This window comes from Gymnoscopelus braueri (genome assembly GCF_963280865.1).
Source record: "Gymnoscopelus braueri genome assembly, chromosome: 17".
In the NCBI taxonomy this organism is placed as follows: domain Eukaryota; kingdom Metazoa; phylum Chordata; class Actinopteri; order Myctophiformes; family Myctophidae; genus Gymnoscopelus; species Gymnoscopelus braueri.
In genome coordinates, this window is record NC_137617.1 from 16089891 (window position 1) to 16114027 (window position 24137).

Genomic DNA, 24137 nt, shown 5'->3' on the forward strand with positions numbered 1-24137 from the left:
AAGATATCTTTTTTGAAGAATATATTTTTTGGCAATTTTGTATGTAGGAGAATATAGCAGCACAAGAAGCTGTCTCTCAGGAATGAAACGTAATACAGGCCCCGACCAGAATCAAACCAGGGACGTTGTGATTATGTGGTCGATACGCTATCCAGTCAGCTACCGGTGTGCCACAGTTAATTAGCTATTTAACTCTGTTGGCCATAACTTTTAAAAGGAGTTAAATGGCTTATAGAGACACCGATATTTGGACTGACAACCAATTGGCTGCATGCTTCACACACACACACACACACACACACACACGCACACGCACGCGCGCGCACGCGCGCACATGTACACACACACATACACGAACACGCACACACACACGCACACACACACACTTGGACCAATATCCAGGTTAGTTATCTATGGAAAATCTCTCGTCATAAAGTGTAAAGGCAGGGTGAATTAGCATGTTAACAGACAGTTAATTCCCTGTCAGGACCTATCTCCATGATCTAGCGCGGACAGCTGATGATCTACGGCTAGTGACAAGGGACACAATTAATATGGCTTGTAAAATGGAGAATGGCTTCATTAGTCACAGGTTTCATTATGGGGTGACAGTGTATGTGTGTGCGTGTGTGTGTGTGTGTATGTGCCCTCATGTGTTGGCTAATATATGTGTGTGTGTGTGTGCATGTATATCCGGCACTATGTGGGTGTGCGTGTCTCATTACTATGTGTGTTCAGGCACTGAGCGAATGTTTAAAGGGTGTCCCCATTAAGACTGAACTATTGGCATGGCCTCAGAGCTGCTCTGTCAACCTCTGTCACATTTATCTGTGTGTGTGTGTGTGTGTGTGTGTGTGTGGGGGGGGGGGGGGCGGGGGGGGCTCTGTCAAAACCTATTTATACACTAAGTGATTCGCGATTATTAGAAAGGAGAAGCATCTTCCTTTATGATAGGCAGCTGTGTGTTTGTGTGTGTGCCTGCGTATATGCGTGTGCATGCGGGCGCACGCGTGTGTGTGTGCCTATGTGTGTGCCTGTCAATGGTGCGCACATTCATGTATGTGTGCAAGTAGGAAAGAAAGAAAGAATGAATGAGAGTGCCCTAATGATAGAAATTATGCTTCATCAGGCCATCTCTGTCTCTCTCTCTCTCTCTCTCTCTCTCTCTCTCTCTCTCTCTCTCTCTCCTCGTAAACAGATTTTTATAGAGGGATAGAGGGACAGACTGATGGTGGAGGAGAGGGAATGAAAGGGGGGTGGAATGATGGAGGGATTGAGGGATGGAACGAAGCAAATAGCCTAAGTCAGAGATAGAGAGGGATGGAAGGATGAAAGTGTGAAAGGCTGGAAGAATAGTATATGGATGGATAGATGAGAGAAATGGAAAACTGCTGTGTGAGAATAGACAAAGGTAAAGGGTTTGAGTAGAACCTCCCCCCCTATAATTATACCATCACAATTATATGAAAATATTGATAATATAAAAATGTGTATACATCATGTTTACAAATAACAATACTATCAAAAGGCATACAGTATACATGTATGTACTTAACGTATGTAGAGGAATGGAAAGAACCATAGAATGAATGAGTGGGAGAAGGCTATTGTGTCAGAGTAGTACACACAGTAAAATCTTACACTGTACATATTGACCCAAATGGACTCGTAAAGGTCCTTCGACAAATGTTCAACTCTTTTCACCAAAGCAAACGGAGCATACAATCAATGAAGGTAGTTTGTCATTGCCATGTGTGGACTTCCTGAGCCATAAGATAACCACTTCTAGAGATTATCACTGCAATACAGCACCTCCAACACCAGAGAGAGAGAGAGAGAGAGAAAGAGAGAGAGACGACAACAGTTCCACAGTGGAACAGTGTGTTGTGTGACGTGTCCCCCAGCCAGACCAGAGCTGTACACAACCAATAAGGGGAAGGAGGTGATGGGGGAGATGACTGTACTGATGCTTAAACATGGAACCTTACAGAGGCGGTTGGCTGTTAATAGGACTAGGGTGGGAGACTGCGGTGAGGTGGTCTCTCTCTCTCTCTCTGCGTGTTACCTGTACATGTGTGAGTGAGTGTATGTGTGTGAGAGAAAGAAGAACAGGAAGAGACACCATGCAAACTTTTGACTGCGTGTGTGTGTGTGTGTATTTGCTCTTGTGGTTTACCTCTGTCATTGTGTTACACAGGGAGTTGTGTCTGTTGGCTGAGTGTAGGATTAGTATATTAAAATAAGTGTAATTTGTACCACAGCTACCACACACTATTGATTGTTAATCAGAGTGCCATTTTGTAACCTGTAAAAACTGCTATGCAGTTTGCCTATAATGTCACTTGCTTAATCTCAGGAGGCCAGGACAGCAGAAAACCAGTGTTCTTATAGAAGAAAGGTTACAATTTACCATCAGTGTGCTGAGGGCAACACTTTTTAGTCACCCTGACCAATTCATTTAATTGACCTGGCCCTCCCTCTGTTTAAAGGAAGTTTCATCTTTCTGAAATGTTCTCTTTTCCTTCTCTCTCTCCTCTTGCTTTTTGGCTCTTGGACCAATATCAGAGCGTTTACACTTGTCTTTCATGTTTCCATGATACCGAGCAATGAAAGCTGCTGGTCTTGTGAAGTAACAAAGCTGACAGTCATGGTGGGTGGAAGGCTGCTTTTAAGAAAGAATTATGGATTTATAGGAGTGAAGAGTGACACTCACACAGTGAAAGGGGTGGAGGATGGGGGGGGGGGGTGTGTAACCTTCTCCCTGAAAGAAAAGTGAGGTTTCTTCCTTGTAATGTGGGGTACGAGAATTTTGAGGGACTGCACTGTAATACGAAGGTCATAAGTTGCGTCCCGCAAGATACAGTCCCCCAAAACACCATGTGTCCTGTCAAAGTACCTCCAAATTGTATTTAAGTACCGTACTTGAGTAAATGTACTTTAAACCACTGAACAGGACAGAGAACTCCTGCTGTCAAGAACAGAGTGTAAACTAAATGCAGGGCATACAACATAAAGCTGTGCACTGGCTCTGTATAAGCTCACCTCGCTCCAACTGTTTACACTCAATTCAACCTCTATTTCAGACCCAAGGGAGATCCATATCACAATAAAAACACAATACAATACAAATAAAAATGACAGAAAAATAAATTCAATAAAAAGACTTCCACCATGTTCAGTTTCGAACATACAGACAAGTGCGCCAATGGTTCCACAGTCTAGAGGAGAACCTGACAGAACTACGTATAGGGTCCGTTATGACAACAATTATGTCATTTACTGACTCTGTCTCGGATGCCCTACACATAAATCTATACATAAGATTGCTTAGCACAGCAGAGCAGGTGGGTACCCCAACACTAACAAACATCTGGCTTGCCCTGGAGCTTCATGGAGCTCTCAGCAGCAGCCTCATACAGTCATTATAAGGCATTGTGAGTCGTCTGATGCTGCCTTGCTCGTAGCGACACCACAGGTGGGTAGTATACAGAGGTGTACAGAAAGATTTAAAGAGTGAAATCTTAACCGGTACTGAGCACTTGCTAAATTTGTGACACGGCATGTTCCCTTGAGCAGCATCCGACGCTGTCTGTATGTCCTTGTCATCATAGAGGTTATTTGAGATTATATGGCCCAAACTCTACTCTTAATCTCACAGCAGACACTAAGGGCAGTGCCGGAGAGATAGAAGTCAGGAAAGGTTAACAGACAGTTAAGACAGACAGTCTTCCTTGCTTCGGACAATCATCATCTTACTCTTTTTAGCATTGTATTTTATATAAAAATCAACACCATACTGTGAGCATGTACTCAGAAGCTGTTGAAGACCAGCACTATATGGACTAAAGATGACCAAGTCATCCACATACATAAGGTGATTAATTAGCGAATTGCCAACCCTACACCCTGTTCGTGTGAACAACACTGTTCGTTGTAGTGTAAATTTGCATGTAGTAAATGAGATGCAAACATCCTTGAATCCACAAGATGATACAAAGTTGTGTATCCACCGAAAAACTAATGCAAACAATGAATCTTCTAGTTTAGAACACTTAAACCCTTTGCTTAATTGAACGGATTTCCAAGGGCTTTAAGCCCCTTCTGTTTTAGTCTACACTAAATATCTTCACCAAAAATAGCTGAAATACAAATTGTGAGCTTGTTGCTCTTTTCACAGAATATTTCCCCCAGAATAGGAATGCTAGTGTTCAAGTCGTACACTTTTTTTTTCTATTCGAGATTAGAGGTTCAGGTCTCTTTAACGTTTCAGGAAATAAACCGATCATCAAATCTCAATACAAATATCTGTACATGCACAAAATGATTCCCTGAAAAGTAGAAAGATGTGTAATTTTGTTTTGTTTATAGAAATACAACTTTTAGACCAGACTGTCAAAATGCCATGTCAACCAGTGTCGCCTATACACCTGATATGCTGACAAACCTTCTCATTATGACAGTTGCGCACTCATCCTTTACTTCCACCACACATCTCCACGTGCGCACACACGCGTGCGCACCCACACATGCACGCTCAAACCACATGCATGCACACACAGACCAGTTGTCTTACTCCCACATGGAGAAAGGGAGCGCTGTAACGTGGGCTTTAAACGCAAACTGTATCCAGTGTGGGTTTTTGTCTCGATGCAGACAGTAAGTAGGCTAAAAGACAACTGTACAATCTCTCATATCAGCATCAGCACCAATGCTCCTAGTACTTGATGACCTAAATATCTCATTGATATCAGTGTCAGATTAGCAGAGTCTGTGTTTCGTTTCTCTTCTTAAAATGTATTGACATGACAAAGTGCATAGAAATGTAGATAGCAGCATAGGTACTAATAAATAAAACGATAATAAATAATGTATCTACAGTAATGGGCAATAGAGGAGTTGGTGGGGGGGAGGTAGAGGGAACCGGTGACAGAAGCAGGGAAGGAGATGACTGTCACTGAGATTTAGAGTTCTACAGAGTATCTGAATCTGGTTTATTTGGTTTGAAGGCATCTGTAGTCCTTGCGCCTATCAGGTTTAAGTCACGCTGGGCAAGACCTAGCCGGTTGAGTGTCTAAACGGAAGTACCGGATTTATCCCACGATTTTGTAACCCCTATTTTTTACACCCAGTGCCAATTGTCTATGTAATCCTGGGCACTACCTTCCCTCTGCCAACCTAGGGAGGCCAGGGCCGAGCTCATGCCTCCTTCAATGCATGAGAGCCAACTGACCTTCTTGTCACCTGACAGGGGGGAGTTTCCCCGGTAAGACGTAGCGTGTGGAAGGGAACACGTTATTCCAACCAGTTCCTTTCCCCTCCATCAGGCGCCCCGGCTGGCCAGGGGGAGGCAGTATAGTGACCAGGATTACCAAGGAAATGACTTTGACGCTTTACAAATCTGTTTCTCCGTGAATGAAATGAGTGTTGTGATTGGTCGAAGAAGATGGTTTCCGGGGGAAATACGTAAGACGGAAGTCCCGCCCATATAGACACACTCTGCATTGGGTCGTGACCACGCTTTTCTCTTCGCAGATGAGTGAAGGCTGGGAACCAGGCTAGGTTTAAGTGTTTATTGAACCCAGAGACTGTAAAAATGGACTCAAATGAACTATGACAGAGAATGCTGCGGTGCCTTTACTTTTTGGTCTAGAAATGCATTTTAAGACATGGATTGATTTGAAAAGTCTTGCCAAAAATAGTCACTGGAATTAAACATGACTTCTTACCAGTGTTGAAAGGTTTAGCCAATGTTGGCTGAGTTGTATACAGACATAATTCTGTGATGTTTCAATGACTACAGAGAAAATGGAAACAAACACAAAATCTAAAATCATCTTCTGATATCACTGACAGGACTGAAAGAAAGCCCCAGTATGCCAAGAGAAAAGAAAAGGAATAGTATACATGTGCAGTAAACTATTACACCATCAGTGGAATTTTCTCTGCATTAATGTAGACCTGTAATCAAATATATCCTGCTATCTACAGGTAGCTTATCACATTGGTGACCTAACAGCATCTGTGTACTTAATCACAATATGAGACCCTGTAAAAGTGTCTATAAAAACCTGACCATAAAATACGACCATGTGAGGTGCTTTTATGAATCCAACATCCCACACAGATCCAAGAACGGCCATAGCTGAATGGTAGAGAGGCCACCTGGGAAACAGAAGTTCCAGGTTAGAATTCCGGGCCCGCCATTGTCGAGCTCTCCATGAGCAACACTTGTACATAAAGTCGCTCACGCTACAGAAACAGGAGATAGGCTCCTGCCCTTTGGGCCACATGGCTCGGCAAGGTTACTTCATAATCACAATCAAAATGACTTGCCAAAATTGAGGAAACAACACATGTATGGTATGAAAGTGTCTATATACAAGTACACATACGATCATTATGACACCAGCTAGTCTTAATCACCAGCTGAGGTGACTAGGTGATGAGCCTTCTTGAAAAATGTGAATGCTTGTTTGAAATGAATAGGATTAAAATGTTATCCCTTCCCACAACATAGGGAAAGCACTGCATGTGTGGTATGTTAGAGCAGTGGTTCTCAAAGTGAGGTCCGGGGACCCCCAGGGGTCCTGGAGGGGGTTCTAGGGGGTCCCCAGTAAAATGAATTAATATGGCATTTTTGGCTATTTGAAGATAGCCGATCTACAAGCTCACAATGTTGTGAGATTGTAGATGGCTATAGTTGCTACAAAAAATGTCATTAAAATCTAGAAAGATTTTGAAACACTTTGAAAAAAAGATTCTCTAATGGGGTCCCTGACACAAATATTTTCAGATGGGGGTCTGTGCCAAATACATATATAAATTGGGGGTCCTTGACATGAAAATGTCTGAGAACCACTGTGTTAAAGTACATTTAGGAAAAGATATATAGAGGGAAATCATTTAGTTTAGACTCTTTGATCCACCGCCCCCCTTTTAACAACTGCCCCACTATAGGCTACTATAAGCTACCCACCCGTTCTAGACTAATGTCACTGCGCTAAAATTGAACTATTTAATTCAAAGCCATCTCCCAGTGGCATGTGGTAAATTAATAGAGTCGTTATTGACATCAGTTATTGACTAGCGCGCAGATTAATGCGAAGTGTGTGTGTGTGAACATTACGCCTCGACGCTGTTGTAAAATGACCCCCTGGGCAAATAAAACACACTTAACGGTTTCATTATAGGCACGCCTTAAATTGAAGAAGAAGCCATGCTGGTTGCATATTATTCAGTGGTGGAAAAAGTACCCAAATGTTTTACTTTAAGTAAAAGTATCAATACTGCAATGTGGAAATACTCTGTTACAAGTAAAAGTCCGGAATTCAAAAGTATTGGAAACAAAATGTATGTAAAGTACCAAGAGTAAAAAGTACTCATTATGCAGAATGTCCCATTTCAAGTTTTCAAATGTATAGGCCCTGAAAATCTTTTTTAAAATAGCAGATCTACAAGCTCACAATGTGTGCATAGGGACGCATTGTGAGCTTGTAGATCGGCTATTTTCAAATTGCTGAAATGTATATAGGGCTGAAGTGCTTAATGTATGTTTTGTAATAATAATCAAAATCTACAAAGTAACTAGTTACTAAAGTTTTCTAATAATTGTAGTAAGTAAAAGTACTGAAAATTGGAAATACTCCAGTAAAGTAAAAAATACCTCAAAATAGCACTTAAGTACAGTACTTGAGTAAATGTACTTGGTTTCTTTACACCACTGGCTATAACCACTGGTGATGACTGATAAAACGTTTATAGGTTATGGCCTTAGATGACCTCACTCTGACTAGTCTACCTTTGATGTTATCGAAAGTGTTGACATCCTGACTCGTGTTTATATTTAGATAACTGCATCAAAGTGGCATTTATTTGATTATTTTACACACACACACACACACACACACACACACACACACACACACACACACACACACACACACACACACCCACAAACGCGCTGGAAATTATATTCCACCCAAACTCCCCAACGCGGCTATTTTCTGACAGTCAACTTTCTCAACCCACGAAGGGACTTTACCAAATAATAAAATATAGATCAGATCTATGAACTCTGGTTAGAGAGAGAGAGAGAGAGGGAGAGGGAGAGGGAGAGGGAGGGAGGGGGAGAGAGAGAGACATTGCTCCACAGAGGACTCATCCTTGTACAGTTCCACTGAGGGCCACCGGAGGGCAACAATTCCCCGGGGAGGGGACTGACAAATAAAAATGATTAATCATGATAATTATGCTGCTGGAGGGTAGCCGTTATTTATACTGTCTATAAGGCTAGATGGGCTATAATCCGTGTTTGGTTGATGTAGGATTATTTATTTTATTTTTATTTTATAAAACAGTGGATTATTGAAAGAGAGAGGTCTATTTTAACAGGTATATGTATCAATTTGAATAATAAATCATAACTCATATAAAGTTTCTTTATATCTTTCTGAAAGCTACTAGGCTATATAGCAGTGCTGCTCAAACTTTTTTAAGTCAAGGACCCCCACATTGATATATATTTGGCCGCGGACCCCCACCTGAAAGAGTTTGTACCAGGACCCCCAGAAGCAAAGATTTGTGTTAAAAATGTCAAAAATGTTCCACCAATGTTCAAGATTTTTGAAAAATATTTTTTAATAGCCAAAGTATAAAAAGGTTAAAGTGGTTACAATTATGTTATATTATCAAATTTTAATGGGGACCCCCTGGAACCTCCCCAAGGACCCCTGGGGGTCCCTGGACCCCACTTTGATAACCAATGGGCTATAGGCTACATCCTTCATCATTCCTTCACTTCCTCATTAGAGCCACATATTCATTTATTTTCAGGATATATAAATGAACACGGCATATAGTAGCCTATTTCCTCTCTTGCTGATATAAATAACTCTTCGGTATATCAAAAGCTGATATAAATAACTTCACTGTACCAAATTTAGTCCATGGCACATGGACTTTCCTAAAGCACAGTCAAATCAAGCTGATAACAGTTTCCGCGCCTATACTAATGCACCCAAAGGTGAAGATTCCGTGATCATGCTTCTCATTTGGTTGTGGTTTGCCATCAGGGTTGCCAGAGTTCGCGAGAGAAATAAGCAACCAGGTCTATGAAAACAAGCCATAAGAAACGACAATATAGGGCACATGAGAACTTAAACATTTTGAAAATAGGCAATCTACAAGCTCACGATGCGTTGTGGAGCTTGTAGATCTGCTGTTGGGGGGGATTTGGAATATTTTGGAATATTTTAACACAAATCTGGTGCAGGGTCCCTGGCATAAAATGTTTTCAGATGGGGGTGAGGGACAAATACATATTCATTTGGGGGGTTTCCTTGACATGAAAATGTTTGAGAACAGTTTAGAAACAAGCCCAAATAAGCAACTACACTTTAGAAACAAGCCCAAATAAGCGCTCAAATCAGCAACTACAGTAGCCCAAAAAAGAAACTACACTTTAGAAACAAACCCAAATCAGCAACTACACTTTAGAAACAAGCCCCAAAAACTGCTACCCGCCACTAAACCAATATTTACAAGCAACTTAACAGAAAAACAAGCTCAAAGTCGCTTATAATAAGCGGACATGGCAACACTGTTTGCCATGGCAGTTTTCTCGGCCGCTTCAGTCAGTCTGTCTCACCTCGGCAAGACTCGTCATTTTCCGACGCTCATGTTCCGGAATTGACCCCAAATATGGAGTGGGTGTTTCTTTTGATTTACCGGATGGAACCTTTTATGGGCTTTAAGGAGATCAACCGGAATTCCTCTTTTGATATTGGTGCGTGATTAAAAGAGGGGAAACCTTTGCAAATGAGTGTAGCCTATCCTCCACACCAGTAGTCTAAAGTAACTAAGTACATATACTCAAGTACTGTACTTAAGTACAGTTTTGATGTAGTTTTTTTTTACTTTACTGGAGTATTTTCATTTGTCAGTACTTTTACTTCTACTCCACTAGGCTACATCTTAGGGGCAAATATTGTACTTTTACTCCACTACAATTATTTGAAACATAACCACTTCAGCCCTATTTTATACAAAATATGCGACGCGTTGTGAGCTTGTAGATCTGCTATTTTCAAACATTGTAGTGCTTTTACTTTTGGTGCTTTAAGTATATTTTGATGCCAATATACTTTTGTACTTTTTACTCAAGTAACATTTTGAACACAGCCCTTTTACTTGAGTAAAATGTGTGAGTACTTTTTCCACCACTGCAGAAATATATAAGATATTATATCACATGCTGGCACTAAAGCTCTGTTTCTCCACATTCATAAACATCTAGGACAACATTGTCGCCATATATTGTAGTAGGTCTATCATGCGCTTTTACAAAGTAAACCTGAGTGGAAAAAGTCAAACCTTTTATCACTGGATGGAGCCTCGCTTTCTCCTCTAAGCGGGTTCTCCATTGACAAGTGATTCCTTCGATGTCGTCACGGATGCCTCGCAGCCAATAGGCTTTCTCAGCGCCTGTTTTTACTCCGCCCCCCAGTCCTTGTACGGGCAATGACGTAGGGGCGCATTCAAAAGGTTCCCCATATATACAAACCAGTGCCACTGTCCCTGTTCCTATGAACTCACTGTCTTTCTGTCTGTCACCCATCCGATCCAAGCCACACTGACTGTGTGTGTGTGCGCGTGTGAGAGCGTTTGTGTGTGTGAGAACGCATGTCACTGGAGAAGACTTGTGTTCACATCCAATGGTTCAGTCAGTGACAGTTATAATGCAGTGGTTGTAAAAACCTCCAGTCGGTTATTTCAAGTTGCGGTTGACAGACCGTTATTTTCAGAATAACGCGTGAGAATCGGTAGATTTGAAACAAACATGACGGCTAAAACTCTGGAGAAAGTGCCCGTGAGTCTCGGGGGATTCGTCCATCATCCCGCGGGCGCCGAGAGCGTGTATTCGGTGGACGATATCGCGACGGGTTTACCGACCTCCGTGTCTATCTTTCCAAACGGAGACCTGGGAGGACATTATGACCAGATGAATGGAGGTAAGAAAGATGACATCTGGTTTAAAATGAATTGAAACTTTTGTGTTTTATTTGAACTCATCTGAAACATTTACCGAATTATCTGTCATTGTCTTTTCTTTATATTTTATAGTTGTTGGTTATACTCTGATCTGATGTGATTTTCATGTTACAACAATTCCAATAAAAATAGTATTTTAAAAAAGTGAAACTTTTCACACACACACAGCCCAGTTGGCTTAAGTTTGAGTGTTTGTTGTTCTTTTTCGAAGAACATTTTCTACACAATGATATAGTTGCGCAGCTTGTGAGGGGAGGAAATAATAGCCATAAACTCATTCAGTGCGCCTTGCGTATACTAATTGAAGTCCGTGCGTGTGTGTGTGTGTGTGTGCGTAATAACAGGAACACACGAACTTTTGATGTGGTCGCTTTCTCTGGCGTTGCTCATTATTGTCCCCAGTTATTGGGTTATAGTTATCATCTTCCAGGAGCCTATAATAATGAATGATTTCTTCCCTCTTTGGCCCGCAGATGGTCTGATGGTGGACATGAGCGCAGAGAAACGCTCTCTGGACCTCTCCTCCTACTCCAGCGGCTTCTCCAGCCAGGCGCCGTCCCACCGCAACCAGACCTTCACCTACATGGGCAAGTTCTCCATCGACTCCCAGTACCCGGGCAACTGGAACCCCGAGGGGGTCATCAACATCGTCTCGGCGGGCATCTTCGGCATGAGCCAGCCGCCTCATCCTCCTCCTCATCCCTCCTCTTCGGCGTCCTCCTCCCCCGCGTCCTCCGGCTCTCCCAACCACTTCTCCACCGGCGGAGGAGCGCTGAGCTGCACCATGGCGGCGCAGAACCAGGCGGAGATGGAGCACCAGCACCACCACCACCACCTCTACTCGCCCCCGCCGCCCTACTCCACCGGCTGCGGGGAGGTCTACCAGGACCCCTCCGCCTTCCTGGCCACCTCCACCTGCCCCATCGGCTCGTACCCGCCGCCCTCCTACTCCTCCCCCAAGCCGCCCTCCTCCTCGGACGCGCCGGGGCTTTTCCCCATCATCCCCGACTACTCCAGCTTCTTCCAGCCGGCGTGTCAGCGGGACATGCAGGGAGGCATCCCGGATCGCAAGCCGTTCGGCGGCTGTCCCCTCGACTCGTTCCGTGTGCCGCCGCCGCTCACCCCGCTCAACACCATCAGGAACTTTACGCTGGGGCCGGGCAGCGGCCTCGGGTCCGAGGGCGGCGGGCCGCCGCGGGGGCTCCCCTCGGCGTACAGCCCGCAGAACCTGCCCCTGAGGCCCATCTTGAGGCCCCGCAAGTACCCCAACAGACCCAGCAAGACGCCCATCCACGAGCGGCCTTACCCCTGCCCGGCCGAGGGCTGCGACCGCCGCTTCTCGCGCTCCGACGAGCTGACGCGACACATCCGCATCCACACGGGACACAAGCCGTTCCAGTGTCGCATCTGCATGCGCAACTTCAGCCGCAGCGACCACCTGACCACGCACATCCGCACGCACACCGGCGAGAAGCCCTTCGCCTGCGACTTCTGCGGCCGCAAGTTCGCGCGGAGCGACGAGCGGAAGAGACACACCAAGATCCACCTGCGGCAGAAGGAGAGGAAGTCCTCCACCGTCTCCTCCTCCTCGTCGTCCTCCTCATCCACCGGCTCCGGGCTGGAGCGATCGTCCGGAGGAGGCATCAGCACGACAACCGCCGGGATTTGTTCATAGAGTGTGGGTCTAGTGTTTGTTGTTGTAGCTACACTAACCCCCAAAGTAAGAACTGTTACTGTCGAATGATTAATAGCTCTGTGATGAGACAGTTGGCCTATAAACACTGCTGGAGTGAAATCTGCAAACTGGTGGTGGTGTCACATGAAACACATGGCGGGGGTTCAAGGACTTTGGATTCTGTGCGTAATTGCGCGCCAGGACATTCCCACGTTCTAAGCTACTGAGTAAAAATACAGTGGTGGAAAGAAGTACTCCATTTTTTTTGCTTAAGTAAAAATATCAATACCATCATGTAGAAATACTCTGTTACAAGTAAAAGTCCAGTATTCAAAATTTACTTGAGTAAAAGTACAGTATTGGGATCAAAATATACTTAAAGTACCAAAAGTAAAAGTACTCATTATGCACAATATCCCATTTCAGATTTCAGTTTCCAAATGTATAAAAATCCTTTGAAAATAGCAGAGCTACAAGCTCACAACACGTCGCTTTTGCGATGCATTGTGAGCTTGTAGATCTGCTATTTTCAAATAGCCATGGCTAAAGTGGTTAATGTTTTACAAAGTAACTAGTAACTAAAGTTCCAAAAATAATTGTAGTGGAGTAAAAAGTACAACATTTGTCTCTGAGATGTAGTGGAGTAGTAAGTAAATGTATTGCAAATTGGAAATACTCCAGTAAAGTAAAAGATACCTCAAAATTGTACTTGAGTACATGTACTTAGTTACTTTACACCACTGCACATGCATGGCGGGGGTTCAAGGACGTTGGATTCTGTGCGTAATTGCGCACTCAATGCGCAACAGGACATCTTCTAACTACTGAGTAAAATACTGTGTTAATTTATCTTCAAGAGTGTACAAACGGACCATTTTAAACACTATTGGACATAAATTAAAGGAGTAGTTCACCCCAAAAATGACTTATTTTTTATCAATTACACACCCCATGAAGCCTTGAATTCATGGAGATTGTTTTGTTTTTGTTGCATTCCTTAGCCAATAATGTTATGTCCCCCGGTCAATACCGATGACCTGGTATTGGTTTATGAATGCGACAAAAACAAAACAATCTCCATGAATTCAAGGCTTCATGGGGTGTGTAAATGGTAGAACATTTTTAGGTGAACTATTCCTTTAACACCGAGGATGTTACTGTGTACTGAGTCGGGTCTTAAATGACACGGATGCACTTTGTCTGCATAGTCTACTGAAGTAATACGAGTAAATAGCCATTAATTCATAAATAATAACAATACGTTAAAAAGGGGCATTGAGTTATAAGAGTCCAGTTTAGTGTTGCTGCCCGACGTTTTAGCGTGCATGCAGCGCCGTGCACGCTGCATGATGTGAAATAATTGCAATAACTTTTTGAGAGGATCGTGTGTTTTAAATTATTGAATTGACAATGTGTTCACAGTCTTAATAACATGTTTGTTGATTGTTAGCCTATAGGAGCGCGGGGTACGTTGTTCCGTGGGGTCCGTAGTTATCCTCCATTTATTGAATGGAGAATAACTACTGACCCCACGGAACAACCTACCCCGCCCTCCCCTATCCCCCCCCCCCTCTCTCGTGCCTTGCTCATGTCTTTTTTTTGGTACACTGACTGATCCAAGGACGCTTTAAATACATAATGTACATTTATCAGTTAATATGGAAAGTTTGAATATATTATATATTTTTGTACGCATTAGTGTCCGTGTGTAACTCGAAGTGTTTGTTGAAAAGTTGTGGTTGGTGTGTGTGTGTAAAAACAATGTGGAATGTAAATAACTTTCAACTCATACAGACGTGGCGTTTGTTTTGTGGTGGTTTTTGAGATTCATTAAATATTATGATGACGATTATGATCTGTTTGGTTAATTATTCTACAAGTCCAGTGGTTCCCAAACTTTTTTTTAGCTTAAGACCCAAAAGATAAATTAGACAGATTTGCCTGGGACCCAATCTAGTGAAAATAGCAGATCTACAAGCTCACAAGGCATGCTTAGCACCATGTTGTGAGCTTGTAGATCTGTATATTTTCACTACTTTTTAAACATTTGTTTTCGAATTTATGGAATTTCTTAGATTTTTGGTAGGCTATATATTTATGAATAATAATATTTGTTTGGAGGAAAAATAATAATATTTTGAAACAATTAAAAACAAAATGTAGGAAAAATTAATAGAGGGGATATTTACTCGCAACCAATAAAAATGGACCCGCGACCCACAAATGGGTCCCGACCCACTGTTTGGGAAACGTTGTGCTACTCGAATCAAGTCGATCAACTTTTGATCCGTGTGAAAAATGTGAAATGATCAGCTCACCATGGCGTTCTCTGTGCTTTGTGTCTCTAAAAAAGATGAACACACACACACACATCTCTACTCTTTGTTTAATATGTGAACTATATTTAACAACTGTTGCTGTTGAGAATTCAACAAGTACAGCAACAAAACGATATCGAGCTATCCGGTGTTGATATTGGAAAATAAAAGAGGGTAAATCCCTCGGTGAGTCACTCATTATTGTGAGTCAGAGTATTCACCAAAGCTAGAAGCGCCCACTCACTGTTTTGTTTATCACAGAACGCTGCACAAACAGCTCTTGATATCGGAAATTAATACCTACTCACACACAGTGGTGTAAAGTAACTAAGTACATTTACTCAATTACTGTACTTAAGTTAAGTACAATTTTGAGGTATTTCCAATGCTTTTACTTTTACTCCAATACATATCAGAGGCAAATATATATAGCCTATTATAAAATCTGATAAATGCACACTATGTGCCATTGTGCCTATAAAGCAAAGCTAAATTGTTAGAAATTTGTCTATGGCAATTAATAGCCATTTTACATGAGAAAAACATGAATCTACCTTAACACCCCGTGGTAGCCTAGGCTAAATAGGCAAACAAAAAAAACATTAAAATATTACCACAAAGGCTAACCAATTGACACTAGAAGAGTGCCTATATGCTTCATTGCAAAAATGGAAAATTTCCAGTTTGATGGTTCTCATTTTTCTTTGATATGTAGGCTACAGGCAGCATATATTTTTGTAATGGTCTTTAATGCTGTGTTTGGAATCTCATTTGTCTTAGTTTTTTGATGAGTCATGATTTTCCTCTGCCTGATCTTTTGCTGACTCAGATCTGGTATATCCCATGGTGATCATTTCTTAACCACATCACTGGCACTTTTCAGTGTATGTCTTGTTCATTCTAAAGAGAGTATGGGTGCTGGTAGGCCTATATTATTGCTGCCCCCCGGCCCAAAGTCTTTAGTTTACAATACATAGTAAGAGATTTGCACAAATCAGTGGTGGAAGAAGTATTCAAATGTTTTACTTAAGTAAAAGTAGCAATACCACAGTATAGAAATACTCTTGTTACAATTAAGGCCTGTTCAACATTTGACTTACATAATATTATTGGCATGAAAATATACTTAACACTAGAAAAAGTGGTCCTCGGAGCACAGGTCTCCGCCAGGTCAGGTAGGTTATTGTGGCCTCCTGGTGGCGCTATAATAGGCCATTGTGAAAAGGGTGCCTGTTTCTTCTTAGGCCTTTCACGACAATCGGACACTGCATTCATGATTTGAGGCATTTTGTTCCAAAAATGTGTTTAGCTAAATTAGACCTGCTGGTGGCGCTATAACAGGCCAATGTGAAAGGGGTGGCATTTCTTCCTCAGCCTAATGGGAATGTGCGTGTAAAATTTCACGGCAATGGCAAGCTGAGTGCATAATTTGAGGCATTTAGTTCAAAACGGAGCAATCCTGCAAACTTTGGAAGCCAGCCTTAGCCAATGAGGATGGAATATGGGAAATCGGACACATCCGTGTTGATCACATGACTATAGAGATACTGTATACCGATTTGCATGACCTTTGGATAAAATCTGTAGGAGTAATATAAAGAAATTGGTTTTGCACAAATCGGCCTCCTGGTGGCGCTATAACAGGCCCATGTGAAAAATTTGGGCCAAATGTTCTGAGTTGGCATCCAGGGAGTGTGTGTGCACAGTTTCGCAGCGACCGGGCCAACGGTGCCAGAGATTAGCTGGTGACAGACGGACGGACGGACGGACGGACACACGGACAGGGGGTAAAACATACTCTCTCGCCATGCCTTACGGCCTGGCGGAGACAACAAGTAAAAGTATGCATAATATGTTTTCAAAAGTTTGAATAGCTGAAGTATAAAATAGTATATGTGGTTAACATAGTAATGTAATAATAATCTAAATCTGTAAAGTAGGCCAAACTAGTAAATTAAGTTTTCTAATAATTGTAGTGGAGAAAAAGTGCAATATTTGCCTCCGAGATGTCGTGGATAAAGTATTGAACATTTTTAGTACTCAAGTAAAGTAAAATTACCTCAAAATTGTACTTATATACAGTACTTGAGTACATGTACTTAGTTACTTTCCACCACTGTACACAATTAAAAGAGTACGTAAAGACTTAACTTTGAGAAACATCATGGAGGGCACACAGTCTACACATGCAATCCGTCCATCCGTCCAGGTCCATTTTCAAACTCAGGAGTTAAATTAGAATTTTAGAGTTGGTTTAAATCTCCTTTTCATAATGCTTCCTCTTCCTAATAATTAGCTGCCTCTGGTTAGCTGACAATGACCCTGTGCCCGCCCTATGTAACAGGGGTTCTCAAACTTTTTCATGTCAGAGATCCCAAAATGAATACGTATTTGGGTGCGGACCCCCATGTGAAAGTTTGGGGTCAAAGGTGGAGACTTTGACACTGGTGTTCAGTTATGCCTGGATCGATGTGTTTGAGTGTACAGCACACCGTAAAACCCAGTGTTAATTTAGTGCTAAAAAAGAGTCTACTGCAATATATTTCACAAATTAGAATTTGTTATAAGCTAGTAATGATCCACTGGTGCAGTTATGTCTTGTCCTGGTGAATGTACACTTATGTACCGTATACCTGCTTGATAACATGCAGAACAAGAGGGACACCCTCAAAACAGGGACTTATAGATCCTTCATGCGGATTCATGCATTCAGAACGGCACACAATGGGATAAAAGCCACATATCAACTCTGACATCTCTACTTGTGGCTGGCAACACAATGGCTCGTATTGTTTGAGCTGTGCCACAAGATGAATACAGTATATCCCCCATACTGATGTACAGAACTGATAAACTTTTACACTGGTAATAGACCGTAATTGTATTTAATTGGAGCCACAGCTTGAGGGTTGAAGGGGTGAGAGAACCACATGCAGGGCCTTCAGCAGAGCAGCAGCTAGTCAGACAGTCTCACACTCCCATGGATTTGGCTTGACATTGCTTGATATGCACACAGTATTTCAGATATGTTACATGCATGTGGATATTTGACATACCTTTGTGGCCATTTAACTGACAACCTGCAGTGACTGAGCAGTGCTTGCTCAAGGGCACTTCAACAGGACATAATGTTTGGCAATGGGTCAGAGAATACTCTCTTCTCCCCAGCTCTCAGTCAGCCGTTCTCAATGCTCCAGGTATACCGTATGACCTAAAAATGGTGGTTCTTCAGCGGTTCTTTGGGGTGGTTGAAGTTCTATATAACACCACTGCTTCACAAAGAACCTGTTAATCACAGTGCCGGACTAGAGTCAAACTCAACAGAGTCTTCTTCCCACCCACACTGATTTTGCCATGCCTGTTCCCTGGGCTGTCGTTACGCTAAAGCAGGTATAGGGACAGTGAGAATCTTGTTCATCCATTCATGCAAGCCCTTATGGATAGGTTCTGTACTGGTTCTTCAGCTTAGTTCGACCTTTAAGACAGGTGCTATATAGCACAAAATAAATGCAGTTCTGATTATCGGACAAATAACCTCTTTTAGTGCTATTTACTACCATTTTTGTTTAGTGTATGAAAAGTTAAGCTTAACGTTTACAACTTTTATTAATAGAAAGATTTCTGGATTTCTTAGAACTTCCCAGGACTTGGGGACCTTTAGTTACATACATCCCAAATACATCTGAACTTCTTTTCTATCTTCTAATTTCTATCATACTCCTGTCATCTTTTTTTCTTTCTTCTTTTCATTCCCCATTGTGTCGTCATAGCGCATTTCACCCTCACTTTTATACCGTGCCCTCTGAGTTTTTCATCTTCCTCAGATGCCCTCTGAATTCTCCAGTTGACAAAATGCCACATTGCTCATTTCAGATGCCCCCTCAGTGGTTCCACAGCTGCTGCTCAGCGCGCACACAGTGAACAATGTCCATCTTGTCACACGAGTTAACAGAGAGGCTACGATGAATGAGGAGCACGCTTCAAACCCCATACTGTAAATTAAAACAAAGAGTTCTGTTGCAGAATGAGATACACCATTTCAAAGAATGACACGTGTTACTTAGACAATTATAGATACCTTGCATTATTGGGGCAAGTTATGGTTTGGCCTAATTTAAAGGTTTTAAACTAACTTTTACAGTCAGGATCCCCTTAAGAGATACTGCACGATAAACCTTGGGTAAAGAGATTTCCCCAAAGTGGATGCACTTTATTTTGGAGATTTCTTCAAATGCAGATAAATGACTTCAGATTAGGATTGAAACAGAGAACAGCAGATTTAGTGGTCATGTTTAGCAGTTGACTCTGACCTCATTTTGATCCCAGCTTCACTTGACTTAACCCCCAAGAGCAGCACTTCTGAAGTATAGCCCAGTCCAGTGGCCCAAACACTTTTGACAAAAATAGATTCACATCCTGCCTGTTGCTTATGATGTATCTTTTCATCACACATGCTACAGCACACAGTCCATGTTTTTCTGACCACGTGCCATTATAATGGTAATATTAAAAGGGATAAAACCAAAATTAGATTGATGAAAAAAAATCTGTTTAATCATGGTCAAAGTTTCATCTTCGATAATGTATGGTTTCGGTACAATGGAAGCAGGGCAGGGTTGGACTAAGGGAGAGATGCTGATTTAAACTACCAGGCTCTTGAAATCATAGAAGTAACAATTGATATCTGGTGCAAGAGTTGGAGATCTGGCCAGGTCTGTGCCAGATCTCTCAAATCAAAACCTTGCTATTTCATGCAATAATAGAATAAGGTATCGAATATTAATCAAACAATAAGCTTAAATGTTATGGTTTAAGTGAATCGTTTTAATCATACACATTCTAGCTAAAGAGGAATTCAAAGAGAAAACATGACTCCATTGACTCTAAATAGAGTAGAGAAACCCAACCACTCGTTACAGCACCCTAAAAATGTAGTTCACCAATAAAACGTACAGTACTTAATATACGTGACAACATGAAAATAAGATCTCCAACAAATAATGAATCTAGAAGTTTATTGCTCAACGTATACATTCAACACGAGAGAATCTACATTCTCAGCCTTCAAAGACTAAAGATAGATGTCGGACAATATAAAATTCAGATACAGGCCTATAGGTGAACTCAAGCCATAGACTTCATAACACATACGTTGCAACAATGCAACATAGACAGATAACGAGCAAGAATAAATGCAATGACCGTTTAACATAAGCGTTCTTCTCTAGGGTTCCTACACATTTACCAACTTTTTCTGGATCTGATTGTCATTGTTCAACAGTGGTGGAAAGCAACTGAGTACATTTTGTTGCTGTCGGGCAGAAACCTCTTACAGTATCTCCATATTTTAACTTTTTGTGCTTTTTCATAGATTAACGCCCTACTTGATCATACTACAGCGTCACACAAACGTATCAGATCCACAAGCTTGAGGTTTCCACCCGACAGACGATTTACTCAAGCACTGTACTTAAGTTTTGAGGTGCTTTTGCTTTACTTGATTATTTTAAAAATGTTTTACTTTATAGTATACTTCTACTCCATTACATCTCAGAGACAAATATCATATATTATTCCACTACAATTATTTGACAGCTTTAGTTACTTCGCAGATTTGTATTATCAATACTTTTGTATTAATGATAGAATATCATATGTGATGTATTAAGCTACCAAGCAGAACATAATAAAGTAATTAAAAGCAGACCCTCCTTAACCAGCTGCAACATTAAAGTGATGAACACATTAATGCATTACTAATTACAATCCAACAACATGATTGTGAGATGGTAAAAGTGTGTACGCAGGACTTATAACTGTGGTATTGCTACTTTTACTTAAGCAAAACGTCTGAGTGCTTCTTCCACCACTGTTGTTCAATATGATGAATGCTACCTTCTGCATCAGAACACTTTACAGAGATTTGTCTTCACAACAATAGATATAACATGACATAATAGTATTGACAAATGCATAAAATGTCCAGTTACGTGTGTGTATCTTAACCACTTTAAACCTGCCGTCCATATTTTGGGAATGTCATAGGCAACATTTTCAATTGTGAAATCACTTTTTAAGTGAAATTTAAACACATTGTGACACATTGTGAGCTCGTAGATCGGCTATTATTTACGTTATTCAACGTATGATGAAGTAATAGGGTCTAAGTGGTTAATTGGATATCCCCCTGTTCCCGTTTTCCAGACTTTTGCACAAATGCCAGATTTTCAGAGGTGTGAAATTAAAGCAAATGCATTTCTATACATTCCACACCTGTGAAGGAACCCTGTTGTTTGGAATAAATTAAGCACAAAAAAAATCAAAATAAAGAATATCATAATGTAGTGCGTGCACTTTGCAACAAGCTGTGGGAGTGTACAATAGGAATGGAAATCTTTACATGTATACATTCAATATTCTCATAAGGCAGCTGGAGAGCAACGCTTAAGTTACATACTTTGGCATTCATTTTTTTTGGTGCTCCAGAGAGTGAATGCTTATTTGCCTGACTAATAATTTTAAAAAGCTGTCCCGTCCCTGCAAAACACACCATGGATCAAATTTATGTTCACACAATTCCAAATGATGCTGGTCTGAAACCTCTGGAAGGCAAATCATTAATGGTCTTTCTTTAGTACACAGGTAAATCAGACATGTTCATGTCAAGGACCACCATATTGAAATGTATCGGGATGAGACCCCCATTTGAAAAGACCCCCATCAGAGGAATGGCTAGTGAATCTAACTGTCATAGGCGGGGAGAGAACAGTGGAGAGAGTGAAATGTATGACCTTGTGTATGCATGTGAAACACATTGTTACATTCTGTCATTGGGCTAACATCTAGCTGGTGAAACGATAGAGAAACTGTTCCTTGTTTTTCTGGGGACCCCCTGGAACCGGACCCCTGGACCCCACTTTGAGAACCACTGTTGAGTAATGGGCTATACCACAGCCTACCACAACATTTTAAACCGAAATGTCCATGAATCCCATTCCAACACTTGTTCACTTGAAATGGGGTAATAATATAGGCTATATTGTGACCAGACCCCCACCCCCTAACCCTTGTAGATTATATTCAGAAAGAAACAGTGGGGCCGGGATAGGGTTCTCCACCGCACCAGAAATCCTCCGGCTGGGGGACTTCAAGCAGCCACGTCTCCTCTCCTAGCTCTTTCTCCTTCTCCCCCTCGTCTTGTTCTTGCCGTGGCTTGCCCTCTGACCCCTCCGCCGCCACTGTCTGTAACACTTTGTAATAGTGACAGTCCCGCCCATCGTCCGAGTCGTAAGGTGGCGCTAGGATATCCAAGAAGGCGCTGGGGCCGTCCACCGCGTCGATCTGGTGGATGTTGTCCCGCAGCGGGGTGAGCACGCACGGCCCGCTGTCCTCCGAGTACTCGCCCACCGAGCGGAGCACGGAGCGCCGCAGGGAGTCGGTCTGGGAGCCGGGCACCGGCGGGTCGAAATGCGGCCGGTCGCTGTTGTTGACGTCATCATCAGCCTCAGCCTCAGCACCAGCCTCCAGCCTGTCGAAGCACCTGATGCTCACCTTCAGTGGTGGAAAAAGCATTCACATTTTTGATTTTTACTTAATACTCTGTTACAAGTAAATGTCTCAAAATGAACTTACAGTATAAAAAGTAGAAAGTAGTCATTATGCAGTGTCCCATTTCACAAGTTTTCAAATGTATAAAATTATTTTGAAAATAGATCTACCATTGTGAGCTTGTAGATCGGCTATTTTTAAATGGCCAAAATGTATAGGGTTTAAGTGGTTAATGTATGTTTTGTAATAATAATTACTAGTAACTAAAGTCATCAAATAATTGAAGTAGAGTAGAAGTAAAAAATATTTCAAATAGGAAATACTCCAGTAAAGTACAAGTACCTCAAAATTGTACTTAAGTACAGTACTTGAGTAAATGTACTTAGTTACTATTCACCACGGTAAGCGGAAGCCTCGCCCCAAAACACGCTCGCCCCCATTTTCTTTCGCGGACCAGCAGTTCTTGTATTCTTGCATTCTTAGTTGCATTTGTTTTATTTAGTTAGTATAAGGTTAGAAATAACAAATAAGTTTAGGGTTAGGTTAGGCATAGTTTACTGAGGTTACGTTTAGGAATAAGGTTAGGTTTAGGCATAGTTTACTGAGGTTACGTTTAGGAATACCAGGCGAATACCGCTCGGATTTGCCCGGGGGCGACTGTGTTTTGGGGCGAGCGTTTTGCTATTCTCCACCACCGCTCACCTTCCCGTAGAGGACCTTCAGCATGCCGTGCATGCCCGGGTGGTCGTGCAGCGGGATGGAGGCGCCGCTTCGCAGCAGGAACACCCCCATGCTGAAGCCGTCCGTCTCGCAGATGTGCATGTACGTGACCGGGGGGCCCGCACTGGGGTCCTCCTCTTGGTCCTTGATGGAACCCGGTTTATTATTCCGGGGCTCGATCTTCAGGTCCTCAGCCCTGACCGCCGTCACCAGCGCGTTGAGCTCGCCCTGTTTGTCCAGAAATACCTTGTTGTCCGCGTCCACGGAGGGGTTGAAGCCCTTATACGTGACATGAGCTTGTCTGGCGATCTTCTGGATAAGAGGCGTTTTGTTGTCCCGCGGCATTATTATGTCTTTTTTATATCGATGTCGTTGGCCGCTGATCGCTCACAACGCAGATGTCTTCTCGCCTGTAACAGATAAAGAGTTCCTCCAAACTCACCAGAGTCGATCACGTTTTACACGCATCCACGATCACACACAATAAAAAATAACGCGTATCGTGGAAATACTGTATAGTCCATTGTAATAAAAGTAAAAATTTCCCTCCAGAGACTAACCTCCCTCTAGTCATTTTTCCACCCCTAACTGATCTCCCCGTCCGCACTCACTGGGCCTGCGCCTGAAACGCAATGCCTTATGGGAATTGTAGGTTATACGAAAGTATTAGATTTACCATTTCCATGTATGGATAGATATTATTATATCAACGTATATCCAAAATCATTACAGAAACGGGTCTATGGCCCTAATAGATTAATGTTTTAATTGACATGCCGTTAATGCCAAAATGTAGTTCTGCCTTTGTTTAAAATGCACTACAACTC

General features: G+C 42.1%; 2 protein-coding genes across 2 annotated transcripts; one reads left to right on the forward strand and one right to left on the reverse strand.

The window, feature by feature from the left end:
- Positions 1 to 10594: 10594 nt before the first annotated feature.
- egr2b (early growth response 2b) lies at positions 10595 to 13171 on the forward strand. The gene is made up of 2 exons (XM_080454690.1): positions 10595 to 11009; positions 11523 to 13171. Exons 1-2 carry the CDS (start codon positions 10838 to 10840, stop codon positions 12722 to 12724), a joined length of 1374 nt encoding a protein of 457 aa, XP_080310816.1. The 5' UTR covers positions 10595 to 10837; the 3' UTR covers positions 12725 to 13171.
- A 6687-nt stretch (positions 13172 to 19858) lies between these two features.
- Positions 19859 to 23883, reverse strand: adoa (2-aminoethanethiol (cysteamine) dioxygenase a). The gene is made up of 2 exons (XM_080455029.1): positions 23293 to 23883; positions 19859 to 22593 (listed from the first exon to the last, which is right to left on the reverse strand). Exons 1-2 carry the CDS (start codon positions 23653 to 23655, stop codon positions 22123 to 22125), a joined length of 834 nt encoding a protein of 277 aa, XP_080311155.1. The 5' UTR covers positions 23656 to 23883; the 3' UTR covers positions 19859 to 22122.
- Between the last annotated feature and the right edge of the window lie 254 nt (positions 23884 to 24137).